At 50.2% G+C, this 18,904-nt stretch overlaps 2 protein-coding genes across 11 annotated transcripts in view; one reads left to right on the forward strand and one right to left on the reverse strand.

Annotated features, from left to right (window-relative positions):
* The first annotated feature begins 858 nt into the window (after positions 1 to 858).
* On the forward strand, positions 859 to 7,599 carry ATP6V0E2 (ATPase H+ transporting V0 subunit e2). Of its 3 annotated transcripts, none has more exons than XM_004046455.5 (4): positions 859 to 1,207; positions 2,635 to 2,682; positions 5,737 to 5,805; positions 6,257 to 7,599. In XM_004046455.5, exons 1-4 carry the CDS (start codon positions 957 to 959, stop codon positions 6,597 to 6,599), a joined length of 711 nt encoding a protein of 236 aa, XP_004046503.3. In that variant the 5' UTR covers positions 859 to 956; the 3' UTR covers positions 6,600 to 7,599. The 3 variants fall into 3 exon arrangements, with proteins under 3 accessions (XP_004046503.3, XP_004046501.4, XP_055248342.1); XM_004046453.5 differs by having other exon boundaries at positions 5,737 to 5,849; positions 6,257 to 6,392; XM_055392367.2 differs by lacking the exons at positions 859 to 1,207; positions 2,635 to 2,682 and having other exon boundaries at positions 5,737 to 5,849.
* A 6,551-nt stretch (positions 7,600 to 14,150) lies between these two features.
* Positions 14,151 to 18,904, reverse strand: part of ACTR3C (actin related protein 3C) — an 81,237-nt gene continuing 76,483 nt past the window's right edge. For 2 of the 8 annotated variants that reach the window (XM_055392365.2, XM_055392362.2), the window contains 3 exons: positions 18,161 to 18,271; positions 16,703 to 16,799; positions 14,151 to 14,583 (listed from right to left, as the gene is read on the reverse strand). In XM_055392365.2, coding sequence (XP_055248340.1) covers positions 16,719 to 16,799; positions 18,161 to 18,271 — 192 coding nt within the window. In that variant the 3' untranslated portion in view covers positions 14,151 to 14,583; positions 16,703 to 16,718. Of the gene's footprint in view, positions 14,584 to 16,702; positions 16,826 to 18,160; positions 18,272 to 18,904 lie in introns of all 8 variants that reach the window. The other 6 variants (XM_055392364.2, XM_055392361.2, XM_055392363.2 and 3 more) reach the window with 5 other exon arrangements.

The following is an 18,904-nucleotide window of genomic DNA, read 5'->3' on the forward strand; positions in this document are numbered from 1 at the left end:
ACTTGTTGCTAGAGATACCGCTTGGAGGCCACTGATCTGTAAAAGGGATCTCTACAGAAGATAGGGATTTTTGATCGCCAGAGAAGAAGGGATATGTGAGATCCAAACGCCGAAGGAGGAAAGCAGGCTCCGTGGTCTCTTCCAGCCCTGATGGAAGAAACTACCGAGCCTTATTATGCTAGGTGCTTTCCACATGCCCATTCATTTAATCCTCCAGCAACCTTGTAAGAAGGGCCATCCCATTTTATATTTAAACAAACCTTAACTACTGACGCAAGGAGTCAAGGATCTAATCCCAAAGCCTCTGCCTGGTTCGCTGCAGATGGATGTCCGCGAGGACGCCAGCCCTCCGCCTCCCGCCGGGTCCCTGAACGCCGGCCCGGCCGGTCCAACCTCATTCCGCTTCCCGCCATCGAAACGCGAAGCCCCCGCCTTCCCCCAAACGTCCCAGCGCCGCTGGAGCCTTTCTGGCTGCGCCGCCTCCGACCCCAGGCCCCGGTCCGCGCCCGCCGCTCGGCTAGTCCTGGGAGTGAGGAGAACGCGTGCTGAGGACCCGGCCAGAGGGACAGCGGGGACCGCCCTCCCGCTGCGTCTCTGAAAGCGAGGCCGTTCCTCCCGCGTCCGACCCCCGCGGAGCCGTCAGGTTCGGGGCGGCCCAGGCTGCGGGTCCGCAGGGCGCTTCGGGCCGAGCCGGCGCGGCGCGTGAAGGGCAGGGGACGCCCCGAAAGACCGCTGGGGTGGGACCCCAAGCTCCAGGGGTCTTTGGAAATAAGAATGCGGCGTGACGTTGGCTGTGCGGGCGCGGGGCTGACGCGGACCCTATAACCCATCGCCGAAACCGGGCGGCCGCGCCCCTATTCCTCGGTATTTCTCTCTGTCCGCGGCCCTGCTCAGCCAATCAGCGAGTGGGCTCCTAGGCAGGTCCTGAGTGACAGCGCGGCGGGCTGGATCAGGAGATGCGCGTGCGCGGCCCGGCCCGGCTGATGGCTTCGGGTGCTCGACTCCTGTTGCGCATGCTCAGCGCGCTGCCCGGCTGGGGACCCGCGCACCTGCAGCGCCCGCTGCTCGGCCCTGCATCCCGCCTGGGCATCCTGCGCCCGGCCATGACGGCGCACTCATTCGCCCTCCCGGTCATCATCTTCACCACGTTCTGGGGCCTCGTCGGCATCGCCGGGCCCTGGTTCGTGCCGAAGGGACCCAACCGCGGGTAAGGAAAGCGCGCAGGCCCTGCAGACCTCTCCACCCCGGCCCCCTGGCCCGGCTCGCCCCTCCGCCCCGGGGCGGCGGCTTCCTGCTCTGCAGCGAGCGTCCGCAGGAGGGACGCCAGGACCCCGGACGCCACCTCTGAGGTCTCTCTGCACCTGGGTCTCTGACAGCCGGGAACAGGCAGGAGGTGGGGCGAGAGGGCATATCCAGAAGGTAAAGAGGAGAGTGACATTGGAGATGTCTGTCACCCCTCCTGCAGCCAGTAAAGGGCACAAGTGGGCACTGATGCAGTTTCTCCACTCCTTGCTAGCTGTGTGACCTAGAGCCAATATCAAGTCTCAGTTTCTTCATGGGTAAAATGGAGATAATGTCGACTCCTGCCTTAAAAGGCTGCTGTGAGGATGACCTGCGGTAACGCATTTAAAACACCTACCAGTGCGTGACACTTTGTAGGTATGGGATAAGTTTAGCTGGCGTTATTTTTCGAAGGTCCTCTAGCAGATTGCTGCGCCATTCACCAGTTTCTGCTTCATATTATCTTCAGTTACAAAGCACTCTTCCCTTGACTGCATGTTCCCAGAGGCTGGAGTTTGTCCAGTTCACCATTGTCCACTCAGTGCCCAGCCAGGACTGGCACAACCTGCTTAGTAATGTTGAAAAAGGGATCGAGTGCTCCTGTGTCCAGCACCAGCTTGCAGTGCTTTAGATCAAAGATCAAGGGCCTCGTTTGGATTAGAGTTAGCTTTGCCCAAAGGCCGTTTGGACATGTGAGTGCTGCCTTTGTTCTTAAAGACAGGCAGGGTTTGGGATCCCACAGCTTCACTTTGTAAACCATTTTCGTGTCTTGCGTCTCCTGCTAATCTTGGTGAGTTCTTCTTCAGTTTGACTGAAATTTCTTTTGCTGCACTTGAAGCTTCTGTCTCTGGTCTTCTTTGAGTACACACAAAGTGGCTAGTCCCTGTTCTCTTTGTAACAACTCACTGGGCCTCAGAACTGGCTCACAGTCTGCCTGCTTCTTGCCCTGTCTTCTAGCCTATTGTTTTCCTTCCCCTTGCTCCATGAATTTTGAATTCTACAGACCACTCCCTGTTGGGTTGCCACAAATGCAGCTCTGTGCAGTGCCTTTCCACAACACGTCTGCATTAAGATGGAGCAATATTGGGTGGTAGAGAAGGGAAATGAAGGGAAGGATTCTTAAGGCAACTTGGATGTGGTCAAGGTTGGCCTCTCTGTGAGGTGACACTTTCAGTTTTTATTTTCTGCCTTGCTATTCTTACCCTGAGTAGAACTCAGCCTCCTGTGTCCAGGAGGCATCAGGAAGGCCAATGGAAAAGAGCTCACACCAGGAGCTCTTCTTGCTCTGGTCCTGGCCAGGCCTTGTGAGGTGCTGGCTGCATTTGTCCTGACCCGTGTCCTCTTCTGCTGCAGAGTGATCATCACCATGCTGGTCGCCACCGCCGTCTGCTGTTACCTCTTGTAAGTACTACTCTCCCCAGCTCAAAGTCAGCCAGTTCCTTTGTCCTCCCTCCTTTCCTCCTCACCCTAGCCTGCTCTTCCTTCTGTCCTGGTAGTAAATGCCTCTTGAAAAGCTGAACCTATAAAACAACAGGAGTGGAGGTGGTGTGGAATGGGAAAGAGAGCAGTGGGCCAGAAGTCATGAACCCTGGGCTCTGGATCTGGCTCTGCCCCCAGAGTTCTGGCCCCCATGGGCTGTAGTTTTCTCACCTGGGCAAGGAAGGAGGCAGGCCACCTCAGTGCTCTCTGTGCCTGACTGGGTCACCTGGAGTGATTGTTCAAACACAGTTTTCAGGCTGCACCCTACACCCATGAAATTACAACTCTCGAGATCTGCACTTGGGAATTCCTGTTGTTCATGAATGCCCCCAGGTGACTGGAATGCAGCCATCTTAGAACCACTAGGTGAGAGGCCAGACGTGGCGGCTCACGCCTGTAATCCTAGCACTTTGGGAGGCTGAGGCGGGTGGATCACGAGGTCAGGAGTTCGAGACCAGTCTGGCCAACATAGTGAAACTCCGTCTCTACTAAAAATACAAAAATTAGCCAGGCCTGGTGGCGCGTGCCTGTAGTCCCAGCTACTCAGGAGGCTGAGGCAGGAGAATCGCTTGAACCCGGGAGACGGGGGTTGCGGTGAGCCAAGATCTTACCACTGCACTCCAGCCTGGGCAACAGAGTGAGAATCCGACTCTAAAACAAGAACCACTAGGTGAGAGTAAGTCATCAAACTTGGGATAGGTACCCTGGGGATATAGAAGAACATTCCAAGGGACTTGAATACCTGGAGAGTGTGAGGAAATCAGTTTGCAGATCCTCAGTGTCTATTGTTTAGTCTCTTGCTAAAACTGCCATTCACAATAGCCAATCCCTCTTTATTAAAAAAATTTTTTAAAAGGAAAAAGAAAAAGACCCTGTCTCCGCATCCATCCCAATCCTGCGGTTACATTGCTCCATGTTTAGATGATCCTGGCTGCCAACCAAGAGATAAGTTCAAGTTCTAGTTTGTTGGGAGGCCTGTCTCATGGTTAATCAAGCTGCATTAAGGCTGTTGGGTTTCCCATCTTCCTATGTCTTGTACATTATTTTTATGGGTTAAGCTTGGCATCGTTGGGTGTTCTTAATTCAGAATAATCAAAACAGGACAGGTGAAGTGATGAGATGCTCATTCTTTAAGAGGTAACAGATTCTTTTGAAACAACTGGAATATTTTCCAGGGTTGCCAAATTTTTCAAAATACATAGGACAAAACCCACTTTCAAAAAATTTACTTCATTGATTTCAGATTTGATGTTATCATAGTTAAAATTGTTTTATCTGATTAGGTCATGGATTCTTTATTCCTATTAACCAATTCTCTTAATTTACCTTATGTTTTATTGATTGATTGATTGATTGAAATGGGGTCTTGTCAAGACCCCTGGTCTTGAGACCAGGCCAGTGTGGTCTCAAACTCCTGGGCTCAAATGATCCTTCTGCCTCAGCCTCCCCAAGGAGCTGGGATGACAGGTGCACACCACTGCACCCGGCTGTTAACTAATTAGATAATTGACAGGGTCTTACTCTGTTGCCCAGGCTAGAGTGCAGTGGTGGGATCATAGCTCACTGCAGCCTCAACCTTCTGGGCTCAAGCCATCCTCCCACCTCAGCCTAGCTTTGACCACAGGCATGTGCCACCATGCCTGGCTGATTTTTAAATTTTCTGTAGGACAGGGTCTTGCCATGTTGCTAAGGCTGTGCTTGAACTCCTTGGCTTAAGTGATCCTTCCACCTCAGCCTCCTGAGTAGCTAGGATTACAGGTACACGCCACTGCACCCAGAAATGTATAAGCCCTCCTACTGACAAAAACTAAACTTGTTAGAAATAATGATGACTATTAACACATGGTTTAACTTAAACCCACTTTTTTTTTTTTTTTTCAAAATTCTTCCTGGACAGAGCATCTCTGAGGTCCTTTCTCTAATGCTATTTCTAGGTCCTTCAGGGCTTGACAAAAGATCCTCATCTGCCTATGGCAGGGCCTCAGAGGGGCTTGTGTTTGGTGGCTGGGAGGGTGGGGGAGACGGGGCCTACACAAGATGTGGGGTAATCCCAAATACCAACTGAATCAACATACGGGAAACAGAAAACACACTGCAAATTGGATGCATACAGGTAGAAAGGTGGGGTCATTCTAAGAAAATGTTATGCCTAGAAATTATATTTACAAAACATAAACTCGGAGAGAATGCTGATGTAAAGGAGGTAACAATTTCTGATGGCTTCCTGGGCGTTAGGTCCTCCTACCTACTGTGAGGGATTCAAAGAGGGAAAATACCGATCCTTCCTGCAGAAACAGACAAAGCAGTGTGGATGTGGTCGTGGGGGGCCCTTCCAGGTCAGGCACTGACAGAGCGTGGGGACCTACTAACTACTGTGGCAAATGAAGTTGGGAGCTTTGTCATGAATGATGGGGCCAGACAGCCACCCACACGCCCAGCAGTGATGACAGGTGGGGCAGGTCCCTGAGGGTTTTCTGGCCTGAAGAACAGAGGTGGCCTGGCAGCAGCCTGAACAGGAGGCCCCTGACCCGTCAGCTCCTCACGTCTTGGGGTAGTTCCTTCTCTCATAAGAGGAGGTGATTCTGACCTGCTGCCCGCCAGGCCTGCCCTGTTCGCTCCCTGGTGCATGGAGCCTGGGGAGCCTGGACAGAGGTGTGTGAGGGCACAGCTGGGAGTCGCTCCCAAAGCGCCCCTGAGGCTGCCTCCCCTCTTCCCTAACCCCAGGTTCAGCCCCAACTCGGGGATCCTGCAGATCTACCGAACATCAAATGAAACCAAAACCAAACCCAGAAGTGCCATACCAACCCCATGTGCCTGCCGGAGTGTGGATGGCTCCCTGGGCCCTTCTTCACCCTGGGAACACAGGCCCTGCCATCTGCTGGGTTGGCCGCATCCAAAATAATATGACCGAGGCCTCCCCTGGGTGTGGGAGGACCCTCCTGTGCCAGGCTCACCATGCTTTGCTGTCCCTGGCAGCTGGCTCATCGCCATCCTGGCGCAGCTGAACCCCCTGTTCGGGCCCCAGCTGAAGAATGAGACCATCTGGTACGTGCGCTTCCTGTGGGAGTGACCCGCCGCCCCCGACCCAGGTACCATGTGGGCGAGGGGTGGGGCAGGTACCGTGTGGGCGAGGGGTGTGGGTGGGGAAGAGGGGAAAGACAAGGCTGTGGTTAGAGTTCATGTTGGGATTCAGGCATCTATTTATTTCATGAAAAGAAAAGGTGGGGAGGGGACTGAACATCAACTCCCTGCCTGCCTGGCCTGTGTTGGCCGCCAGGGATGAAATGGGAACCATGCTCCCAGCACCCCCCTCCCCCATCCTCACAGCGCTTCACCCCAAGGCAAGACCCTAACCTGGGCCCTAACCTGGACGGAGGGAGGGAAAGGGTAAGCTGAGGACTATCTGGGCAGGGGTGAGGGGGCTTTCCAGGGAGGGTTGGGGGCAGTGGAGTCTCCACTGCAAGGCCGGGACCCTTCCATGTGATGTGCTTTTCAGGTGCCCAGCTCTCGGAATGACTGTGGCTCCACTGTCCCTGACAACCCCTTCGTCTGGACCCTCCCCCACACAACTATGTCTGGTCACCAGCTCCCTCCTGCTGGCACCCAGAGACCTGGACCCGCAGGGCCTGCCTGGTTCCTGGAAGTCTTCCCAGTCTTCCCAGCCAGCCCGGGCCCTGGGGAGCCCTGGGCACAGCAGCGGCCGAGGGGATGTCCTGCTCCAATACCCGCACTGCTCTGGAGTTTGCCCTCTTTCCCAAGCAGATGCTGCTGGGGAGCTGGTATGGGTGGGGTCTTTCCCTTTACAGACGGGGCAGATGCCAGGACTCAGCCCATCCTGAGGAGGACACGTGTCCTCATGGAGAGGGTGCTCCGGCCCAGGCGGGGGAGTCGGTGCCCAGTCAGCAGCTCTGCCACCATCCTGCTGGGAACTGGGGGGCCTCTATTGGGTTATAGGCAAGGCCTTTTCTCTGGCATGGAATTGTTAATTTTCTGACACGTCTAGATGTGAAATTTCTGAAAATGTTGAAGCAGAGAAACATTCACACACAAAAAGCAACATAGTCATGTGGGTCCAGATGGCCTCAGTCCTAGATGTTGGCACCCTTTGCTGTGTCTCCTCAGAGTATCCTGTTCCGCCTCCTGCCACCTGGACCTCCCTCAGTGGATGTCTTCCCTCCCCCGACCCCAGCCTGTCTGTCCGAGCACAGTGCAGGTTTGGCTCTGACTTGGGCCTTTGGCTGCAGTGGGGGTGGATTTCAGAGCCTCTCATGGCAGCATCTAAGTGACCAGAGCTGGGATGAGAGAGGGGAAGGGGCAATGTGAGTGGCGCTATGGGACGGGCCAGCCCTGCCCTCTGCCCCCTGGCCCTGGGCTCTGTGCTAGGGATGGTGAAGAATGGGGGCGTGCCAGCCTGGCAGGAGTGGGAAGCAACACGCAGGGGTCCCGGACCTCTCCAGCCTCGCCCTCACGCTTACCCGAGCTCCCAGTGTGGTTAGCACAGAGCTCACCCACCTTGCCTGGCTCCCAGCTGGGGCCTGTCCTCACTGGTGCTCCAGGGGAAGAAACGACAGCCTCACTTCTGTATGGACTGCTGATGTGGCCTGCCATCCTGTTCAGCGGGCATTGTCTTTGGAGCAGCAGGAGAATAGGATGCCTCTCACTCACATGCCAGTTCCTGGCTGGCCAGCTGCTCAGGGCTCAGGCTGGGGCCTCCCATTGACATCCTCCCCCTACACTCCCTCTCTGAGCTTCCGTCGCCCCTCCTGTTGGGTAAGGGTGTTGAGTGTGACTTGTGCTGAAAACCTGGTTCATATATAATAAATAATGGTGATGAAAAGATTACTGTTTGGTGACAAAGCCCTGGCCTCTGCCTGTGTGCAGGTCCCCTGCCCCGCCCACCTGATTCTTGTTTCTCCAGTGGGTGGGTCTGGGGAGGGGAGCAGGGAAGGATTCTGGGAGCTGCAGTTATGAACACAGATATCCAGGACTACTTTCCTGAGATCTGGAGGAAAATCCGGCCCCGTGCTGACTGCCCGGATTCGGTGGAGAACCAGGCCTGGCAGGAAGACCGAGGACTTGTTCAAGTGCAGCTTTGAGCACCACTCGTCTGGGCCCCAGAGGACACAGTGCAGGACTCCTGCAGTGAAGCAGGTCGCCAGAGGCTTCAAAGCCTCCTTCATGAAATAGCCTAGGGCTGGGATCTGCCAGCTCGACTCGCTGCAGGTCCAGTGGGGAAGTGGGCAGAGGGAGCCCAGCCCTCCAGCCCAGCCTGTAGCCCAGGGCAGAGCTGAAAGAACTTCCCTGGAGGGACAGGAGGGTGGGGCGGGACTGGAAGACGCACAATGGAGGCACCAGAGCACTGAGGGCAGAAAGCCGGCTGAGGAGCTTGGATGGATCCCAAGGGCCATGGGAGCCGTGAAAGGGATTTAAAGCAGGGCCGTGACATGGCCAACTGGATTTCTAGCATTATCTCTACAAGCTGCACGGTGGACGGCAGGCTGGTTTGACATCTTTATTAGGGCCCCTGGTAGAAGTGGTGAGGACAGAGAAGCGAGGGGGGAGCTGCTTGGCTGTGACCCATAGAGACCGAGGCTGCCCGTGGTGGGGAGTGCAGCAGGGGCAGGTCTGAGAGTGGCTGTGGGAGCTGAGGTGTTCCTTTGTTTCCTGGTGAGTCGTGTGTGTCCAGGGCACCCCGTGGAAGTGTAGGTAGTGGCTGGCTGGGCTGGGGGGCGGATGGTCAGGAGGAAGATGAGGCTGCAGGAGGCAGAGTTGGAGCCATCGGCATAAATAACCGGTGATCCCTGAGGGGTGCAGGTTGCTCAGGGGGTTCAGAGTGAGAAAAACCCAGAAGAGAACCCCAAGGAGTGTGAGTTCACGGGGTGGGTGGGTGAAAGTGGCCTGTGGAGGATGCCGGGAGGTTGCAGGTAGCCAGAAGACAACCAGGTGAGTGTCACTCAGGAGGATGAGAGGTTCAACAGGAGAGAGTGGTTGAGGTAACACAGACCCCCATTGTCCTCTACCCCCAAGAAGTCAAGGTCAGCTGGCATCTTTGGTGATGGGCAGTAAAGTCAGACTGCAGTGGGCTGGGAGCGAGTGGGCAGGTGGGGGGGTGAGAAACACAGTGACCTCAGGATGCGGACCCCGCGGACCCAGTGAAGCTGGACCTGGAAAGAGCAAAGGGAGCTAAACAAGGAGGGACCTACTGGGCCCATTTTTCCATGTCGCTGTGGGTCAGCCCTGGGCCTGGGGGAACCACTCTGCCAGTTCCTGCCGCTGCACCTCTGAAGCCACACCCAGCCCGCCACAGGCCCACCATGGGGTCCTCAGGTTCAGGATGCTGAAGATCTGCTTTGGCCCAGCATCTCTGAAGCCACACCCAGCCCACCACAGGCCCACCATGGGGGCTTCAGGTTCAGGATGCTGAAGATCCACGTTGGCCCAGGATTGGGGTGGGGGGCATGTATCCAAAATGGCTGCTTCCTTGTCTCGGCTTCTGCTCTTTGGGTTCTTGCCTTCTGTGATATTGGATTGGTGGCATCTTTAGACACTCTCCCGGGATGTGTGTGGCTGTGGCTGAATTCTCACTGAGCCCCCTGGGTGGCATCCTCTGGGCCTGGGAGGTGGAGTCCTGGAGAGCTGCTCCCTGCTCTCTGGGCAGCCTCTGGACCGCTGAGGGCTGGTAGCTCCTTCCCAGGCAGGGTGGCCTTTCTCACGTCTTCCATCCTTCCTTCCTGTGCAGCCATTCCGGGAGAGAGGAGAGGGTCCCAGAGCTCATGTCCACTCCACTCCCTGGCACGATCTGGTCTCCCACCCTTTGGTGAGGACCGTGTTCCTCCCAGAGGCTTTCCCTCCAGGCCCGAGGTGGGAACCTGCAGGGTAAGTAGGTCTGTCAAAGATAAACTAAGCTGGACCTTAGTTAAAGCTACGAAAACAGATCTTATTCATTAACCACTGACAGGGGAGAAGCTGAGCTCCATTCAGATCTGTGCAGGGGGACTGGACAGTTTAATGGGAGAACGTAGGAGTCGGGAAAGGGCATTCCAGGGCTCAGGAATCATGGGAGTGAAAAATTACAAAGGGCTGTCTGTGTTATTGTGGCCGGGCCAGCTGTGTGTGCCAGCTGGCAGTGATGGAAGTTAGGTTCTGGCCTCCCCCAGAGCCTGGGAGACAGGCCCCATCCTTCCTGATGATGCCATTTCAAAGGACTGGCTCTCAGGCTCTTGAGAAAGACACTCCTGGGCACACATGCATGTACATCTCAAAGGGACAAGGGAAGGAGGTACGACTCTAAGTGTTTTTAACATAAATGCTCTAAGAAAGTGAGGGGGTGGTCAGAGGCCTGTTGTCAGGTGTTGGTAGGAACAAACACTAAATGATTTTGACGGCCTTGAGCTTTTTCAGACAGGAACTCAAAGGGTGGCCAGGTGGTCCCAGGGATGCCGCTTTGGGCTGCCAGAAGCCATGCTAGGGTTGGTCCAGTCTCTTGGTGCAGGGGTTTGGACGCAGTCACTATGTACCCAACTTCTGTTAGAGTTATCAGTTTCAAACCCCACCCGTGCCCCCAACACCATCCCCAATGTGGGAGGCACATCAGTAAATATCAGCCTCTGACACAGATGCTCACGAACCTACACGATGCAAAAAAGCTCTAAAAATGGGCCGTGACTGAGAGCAGGGCAGCCCTGAACCATACCAAGTGGCAGAGCAGGAAGTGGCCTTGGAGGCCACGCTGAGACAGAGGACAAAGCCACTGAGGAAAAAAAAGTAAAGGTAACCAAGAAAAGTTAAGCTGCACACAAAGAGTATGGCCAACAGAGGGCAGTGCCTGCGTGCAGGATGAAGTCTCTAGCGAGCCCTCGTCCAATCTGCGCATTGCTGGGGGTGGATGGTGCCGAGGTCAGAGATGGTGGCCCTAGAGTCATAGGCTTGAGCAGGGAGCCACGATAATTCTCCAGACAATACCACAGCCTGGAGGAAACGCCCTTCAGGAATATTTCATAGTGGCAATGAATGACGAGCATTGAGCCATCATGAGGTGCCAGGCACTGCTTCGGAAACCAAAGGACCATGCTGAAGAGCTCTGTCGTTCTCCACTCTGATCCCAGGCTTCCCGAACCGTCTTCTGGTTCTGTCTTCCCGAACTGTTTCGTACCTCAACATCCCTGAGAGATCTAGCACATTCCATTCTGTAACAGGGACGCCACAGGTTTTTAGTGGAGGGAGGGAGGTGCTGCTCCTGCTGGCCATAGGGTCCACGCTCCCTGCAGAAGCCCTCAAAGAGCAGCCCTCAGTTAATTTTGGCTGCTTTGAACAGAAATAGGATAGTTGGTAATTCTGGAACAGTGAGGAGCTGGAGGTGAAGTGAGAGGCATGGCTAATCTCCTTATCTGTGTGCTGGAAGTGACCTGCTGGTAAAGCTTTGGGCTTCCGGGAATGAAATCAGCTGGCAGGCACCACAGTTTTGCTTGACTTGTAGCACTGGAAGATGAGGGCAGATGACCAGAGTCCTGTGTGGATTTAGGCCACATACTGGGTTAGCAAATCTAAATACGAATCTCTCATTGGGGAAATATTGGTCAAAAGATAGAGAATTTCAGTTAGACAAGAGGAATAAGTCCAAGAGACCTAGTGTGCAGCCTATGGTGACAAAGTGCTCAACATGTGTTGTATGCTGGAAATTGATGAGAGTAGATTTCACAAAATGAAAAGTGAGGTAATGCATTTGTTATTAGCTCAATTTAGCCATTTCACAATGTATACACATTTCCAAACATGGTATATACCTACATGTATGCAATTTTTGTCAACTTAAAAAAAAAAAGGAATCACTTAAGCCAAACAAAACAACCCATGGAATTCTGGGATGGAAGCCATGTCTATTACAAGAGAACCTCCAGGGATGAAGGAGGCTGGGGCTTTAGCCAGCTCTCCAGCTGCCTCTGCCACAGGCAGACCCACACAGGGCCAGAGTTTGGGAATCATGCGCCGGGTGCAGCCTGCAGTGCTACTTGTCAATGTGGAGTATGGTCTACCTGTAACAGAATAATCTGGAATGCTTGAAAGTACAGGTTCCTGGGTCTCACACTGCACCCTATGGGTTTAGGGGATTCTAGACTCCACATTTTAAACCAGCTCCCAAGGGTTTTGGTGCTAACTGAAGCCCTCGAAGACAGGATGTCCAAGCCCTGACACTGTTGACAATTTGGGCTAGATAATTCTTTGGGTTTTTTTGTGGGGGAGGGGGAGCAAGGGAGGGCACTGTTCTTTGCATCCTATGATGCTTAGCAGCACCCCCTCCCTTTACCCACCAGATGCTAGCAGAACCCCTCTCCCTGCTCCTGGCCATGACAACTATAAATGTCTCCAGCCATTTTGAAATGTTCCCTAGGGAAACACCCCTACCATTGAAACCACTGCCCTAGAACCTCAACCCCTCAAGGGATTTCCAAACTTAGTTATCAACCCAGACCCTCGGGAAAGGAGCCTGGGAGGCCCTGAGGGGAGCCGAGTGCCTTCAGCTGGCTTCCCCAGCAGGACTGGAGCTTCTGACCAGGAGACCACACCCCAGCAAGAAGTAAGCCCCCAAGCTGCCAGGGACTTCCAGGTATTAGAGCAGGCACTGATCCCAGCATGAGCTGGTCCCTCTGCGAGCTGGTGCTTCCCAGGAGGCCGGGGGCAGGGAGCTCCGGCACTGCCCCGAGCCCAGTGGAACTTTGTGTTCTCCCTGCAGGCAGCTTCCTGAGCAGGGTGGGCGGACATGGTTGGGATGGATATTCTCAGACCCCTACAGGACCCCCGCCTTGGCTCCCTAACCTCAGGATTAAGGGCAATGATAGCAGCAAGGGTCTTCCTCCCTCCTGAAATGTCAGCATTTCGTCCTCTGACAAAGACCTGGGACACACTGGGGTGGTGACTTCATCTTCCCATTCTGTGTCCCACACAGCAGGAGCCCCAGGCTCTGAATTCCTGCGGATTCTGCAGCTTCAGTCAGCTGTGATGCCAGGTGCAAAGGCCTGGCCCTTGGCCGGCAGCAATTGATTCAGCAAACATATTTCTCTTTTTTCTGTCTACCCAGACTCCCAGAAGCAGTTTAACTTTACTTAGCAGCTCAGCTCAGCTTGGAGGTTGAGAGTGCAGAGTCTATAGCTGGATCAAATTCCAGCTCTGCTGATGATTAGTTGAGTGAAAGTGACTTAATCTTTCTGAGCTTCATTTTTATTGATGAATCAGGATAATATTAGTAGCACCTGCCTCATAGAAGTTGTGAATATGAACTGACATAATGGACTGCTTAACTGGTCGATAAATGCTATTAATTTCATTGCATTTACATATTAACTATTTAATTCCATGCCACATTTTATTCTGCCAGGATCTCAGCTTCCTTCCCCTTTTCTGTTCCTGTCATGGTCACCACACTGATGCACTTTGCGGAAGAGAAGGTGCCAAGTGCCCTGTGTGCTTTTATATGTGAGACAGGACCTGACAAATAAGTACTATGAAAAATACCTGGGGCCTGCTTATGTATCTGCATTTTTGTGTTTCCTGTCGAATGTCTTTAACGTATAAATGTAGCATCTTCTCAGTAAAAACACAAATGCTTTTGGAGGACGGGGGCAGGAAGCAGATACTAGAATTGGCATGCTGTTTCTAAAGCCCTCTGGGAAAAACAAACATGTAAGAAATAACCAAGATATTCCTGGAAAAGCAGAGCATTGAGAGGGACACTGGCACTCCAGATACTAAAAAGTCTAAGATAAAGATACCATTTGCAAGGCTACAGAAATGCAAACAGTGGGGCTGGCACATGAACACACAGACGACTCAAGGGGAGAAAATAAGTCCAGAAATAAATTTACAATCAGGAATTAAGAATATGATAAACAGTCAGACACAGTTTCTCACACCTGTAATCCCAGCATTTTGGGAAGCCAAGGCGGGCGGATCCCTTGAGCCCAGGAGTTCGAGACCAGGCTGGGCGTCATAGTGAAACCCTGTCTCCACTAAAAATACAAAAAGTAGTCGAGTGTGTGTAGATGTGTGAGCCTGTAGTCCCAGCTACTCAGGAAGGCGAGGTAGGGGAAATACTTGAGCCCAGGAGGTTGAGGCTACAGTGAGCAGAGATTGTGCTCCTGCATTCTGGCCTGGGCGACAGAGCGAGACTGACTCAAAAAAAAAAAAAAAAATGAATATGATAAACATAGCAAACCAAATACATAAGGAAGAGATGAGTAGGGCAATGAACAGTGTCCAGAGTCCCAGCAGCAAAACAAATACAAAATGGAAAGAAACTATAAATGTACTAGAAAAAAATTGGAGAATTTTAAAAATTATCATGTAATAGGGAAGGTCTATCTCAGGGGAAGAAAGAAAAAAAGAAATCCAGAGGCTATGAAGATAAAACTTTATACATTTAACTAAGTTAAAATTTACATTTTCTTCAAGGCAAAAACCATACAAGTAGATAAATGAGCAAATGACACAAAAGAATTCACAGAAGAAGACATATAAAAGACTTTTGAGCATGAAGAGATGCTTAGTCAAGGAAAGCAAATTCAAACAGCAATGTAACCTCCTTATTACCTTATTAACCTGCTTATTACAGAGAGCGAGACTGTGATAACAGACTGTAGGTCTGTGCTGCCTGCTGCAGTGCATCTCCCCATGCTCTTGGTGCTCCCATACACGCCAGGCGCCTTCCAGGTGCCAGCACTGGCTTCCTTCCTGGGCAGCAGGCTGGACGTACCATCAGGAGTTGGTATATAAACTGGCTCCCAGAGCTGCCCGTAGTGTCGCTGGCTTGCACATGTCCTGGATGGCCTACTGGGCCCAGAAAAGGTGAAATGTGAGGAGCACACTAATCACAAAATGACCCGAGCCAAGTCGAGCCAATCCTGGGCTAGACTGGCCAAACCCCATGATATGGTTTGGCTGTGTCCCCACCCAAATCTCAACTTGAATTGTATCTCCCAGAATTCCCCTGTGTTGTGGGAGGGACCAGGGGAGGTAACTGAATCATGGGGGCTGGTCTTTCCCATGCTATTCTCGTGATAGTGAATACGTCTCAAGAGATCTGATGGATTTATCAGGGATTTCTGCTTTTGCTTCTTCATTTTTCTCTTGCCGCTGCCATGTAAGAAGTGCCTTTTGCCTCCTGCCATGATTCTGAGACCTCCTCAACCTTGTGGAACTGTAAGACCAATTAAATCTTTTTTTTCCCCCCAGTTTCAGGTGTGTCTTTATCACCAGTGTGAAAACAGACTAATACAGGCCAGCTGATGCAGACATACTAGCCAAAATTAAATGCCTGTTGTTATAAGTCAGTTTTAGGGTGTTTTGTCATGCAGCATTATTGCAGCACACCTGACTGATACAATACTGTTACATACAGATCTAGTTCATTAGTGACATACACTTTCTTTTTCCACCCCCCTATTAATGACCCCTGTATTACTTCCAGATTAACAAATAGTAAGCATCTTTTATATGTCTTTGTGCACATTTGCTGGAACTTCTCTAGGATATATATCTAGGAGTCAAAGAGCTTTTAATATTACAAGAGATTGCCAAATTTCTCTCCAAAATGATTGTTTCAATTTACACTCAACCAACCTTGTGGCATGAGCCACAGCACCTGGATGGTAGTTGGTTTTAACTTGCATTTCCCTAATAGCTGCTAAGCTTGACTCTTCACCTGTTTATTGGACATTTCGGTTTCCACTTCTCTAATTTGCCTACTCAAATCATTGGCTTGCTTTTCTATGACTTTTTTTGGTCTTTTCCCTATTGATTTATAGAAGTTCTTTATATATTCTTGGCTACAAGTTCCCCTAATCCTAGTGAATCTAGTGCCAGGAACAGGGAAGGAAGGAGGAAGTGGGGAGAGAGGGCAAGATCAGACAGCCTCATTTCTCCTTCTGCTCTTCAAAACCATTGTTGCTGGGTGTGGTGGCTCACACCTGTAATCCCAGCACTTTGGGAGGCCAAGGCGGGTGGATCACCTGAGGTCAGGAGTTCAAGAACAGTCTGGCCAACGCGGTGAAACCCCGTCTCTACTAAAAATACAAAAAGTAGCCGGACGTGGTGGTGAGCGCCTGTAATCCCAGCTACTTGGGAGGCTGAGGCAGGAGAATCGCTTGAACCTGGGAGGCGGAGGTTGCAGTGAGCTGAGATCACGCCACTGCACTCCAGCCTGGGCGACAAGAGCGAAACTCCACCTAAAAAAAAAATAATAATAATAAAAAGAAATTTAAAAAAACCATTGTTAAAAAAATGAAAAGCAAACCACAAACTGGAAGAAACTATTTGTAAAGCATATATCTGTCAAGACTTGTATCTTGAATATATAAAGAACTCATACTTAAACAACATGACAAAACTGAGTTTTAAAAGTGGGCAAATTTGAACTCTTACTTCACAAAAGAAGAACTGCAGCCCTACCTTAGATCATGCACAGAAATAAATTTCAGGAAGGTCAAAGACCTAATCCCAAAGAGCAAAATGTCAAAGTGTTTAAAGTAAATCATAAGAAAATGACTTCCTGACATCAGAAAAGGGAAAAATTTTCTAAATCAGGCTGGGAAAAGATCGCTGTGGTACATATTTATGAAAGATTGGCATCCAGATTATATAAACAACACTGACAAATTAATCTAAAAAATACAGTTGAAAAATTGGCATGTATATTCCCAGCAACTCACAAGGAGGGAAACTTGAGTGGCCAGTCAGTAGGTGAAAAATATACTTAGCTCCATTAGTAATCAGGGAAATGTACATTAAAGTCACAATGAGACATTTCATACTCATCAGATGGGCAAGTTATGTCTGCCAGCACAAAAGGCTGGAGAGGATGGGGGAAATGTAAGTAGGGGTGCAAATGGAGGCAACCCCACCCCATCTCCACAAAAAATTTTTAAAAATTAGCCAGGCTAGTGGCTTCTACCTGTGGTCCGAGCTACTCAGGAGGTTGAGGCGGGAGGATCAACTGAGTCCAGAGTCCGAGGCTGCAGTGAGCTAGGATTGTGCCACAGAACTCCAACCTGGACAACAGAGCAAGATCCCATTTCTAGAAAAATAAAATACAGAGCAAAGCAGTAAAATAAAATAAACCACTGTGGATGTACAGAGAAAACAGAGTGGCCTGTGAAACGCAGTAGCCATACTTGCCAATTTCAGCTGTGAAGACACAGCCAGGGAAAAAAAATCAAAGACTGGCTTTAATATACATTAAATACATATATTCATTATAGAGTTATTCCATATTTAATAGTTATTCCAATAACTATTAGCCTTATAGTTCAAATATTTCTTATACCAGATAATTCTTAAAAACACTTCATATCCTAACATCAGAAAGAATTTTATAATTGGATCTGGGACCATTTGACAATGTACTTGCATGAAAAAAAATCCAAACCTAAATTATGCCGGTTTAATATGCAGCTTACGTCACATGAAACTGCCCTCTATAAAGCAAGCATTCTGTACATATAATTAATTTTAACTTGATGAAAAGAGCATCTCACGGAAGAAAACATGTAATGTTGAGTAGAACCACTAGAGAACGAGGAGATATTTCTTCTCATTTATCTGTGATGTTTCATTTCATTTGAATGAAATCAGTTAAGTATATAATTAGGGCCCATAACTCAGTTCAGTTTTATTTTACAGTAACATTTAAACCCTAGAAAAAAACAACATCTTGACCTGGTTTCCTCTGCTATAAGTGGCAATAATTACAATCATCTTGCTATGTCTCAAGAAAACTAAAGCAGGCAGTTGGTTTATCCAAATCCATTCCTCCTTCTATTGTCCTTGCTTTTGGAGGCCTGTTTAGCTACTTACCCTCCTCCAGGGTCCAGAACATCAGACAAGTTCTCCTGGTCCCCACTCCAAGGAGAAAGTCTTCAAGAATCTAAACCAGTCACAGTAAATCCATTCCTATTGCTCTAACCAGGTTAGGCATAGGCAGATGGGGCAAATGTGCTGGGAAGGTTTCTGGGAAAGGGTCTCTAAATTCTTAAAAAGTGCAAGGGAAATCTTCTATCTCTGTATGGAAATGTCCAAAGAGGTGATCTAGGAATTTGGCAGCCACCCTGGACCCAGGGGAAACAAACAGAAGAGCTCCAGCTAGTGCCCTAGGCTGCATGTGCAATTCCATCGCTGAGCTGCTAAAACAACAGCCCTAGAGCTGCCTCACTTGGGCTTCCTGTTTGGTGAGCTAACAAGCCCCTTTTTGTTCTGAACATTTTTATTGAGCTTTATTTTCAAAAAAGCAGCCTGATTCATGCACATATCTTTAGAAGAAATTTAAAACGCCCTAGAAAAGAATATCTTCAGTTTAAAATCTAAGCAATTTGGAATTTACAGGAATATATTCCTCTTAGTTCCAGTTACTCACCATTAAAAAATAATGGTCCTCAGGTTCAGCTCGAAGATATTTAAAAACCACTTGCTCCATGAACCTTTCCATAAGATCCCAGTCTTCAATGATTCCATGTCGTATCGGCCACTGGAGGAAGAGAAACCTGAGTTGTCAAGCCTCAGTTCGCAACAATAAGAGCAACAGTTTAACAGTGGCACAGAAGAAACTGTGTTATTAAGAATAAAGGTCTCCTTCTTATTGCAGTTTTTGTTAATTCTTGCAAAGAAACAACAGCATTTGGAAAAAAAAGATTAAGTCATTATTGTTCATATTCTCCTCCACTCATTTCCACAAACAAAGAATCACCTTAACAATGACACGGAGACAGGCCAGGCACAGTGGCTCACGCCTCTAATCCAACACTTTGGGAGGCCAAGGCAGGAGGCTCACTTGAGCCCAGTAGTTCGAGACCAGCCTGGGCAACATAGCAAGACACTGTCTCTACAAAAAATTAAAAAATCAGCCAGGCATGGTGGTGCGTGCCTATAGTCCCACCTACTTGGGAAGTTGAGGTGAGAGTATTGCTTGAGCTCAGGAGGTCGAGGCTGCAGTGAGCCAGGACGGCATCACAGCACTCCAGCCTGGATGACAGAGTAAGACCTATCTCTAAAAAAAAACAACAAAAAATACAACGAGGAACTGATAGAAAACTGCAGCTAATTATCATACAACTGGATCTGGAGCTTTAAAAAAAAAAAAGTCTGCTTAAATAACGTGTTT

Source organism: Gorilla gorilla, chromosome 6 (assembly GCF_029281585.2).
Source record: "Gorilla gorilla gorilla isolate KB3781 chromosome 6, NHGRI_mGorGor1-v2.1_pri, whole genome shotgun sequence".
Lineage (NCBI taxonomy): Eukaryota > Metazoa > Chordata > Mammalia > Primates > Hominidae > Gorilla > Gorilla gorilla.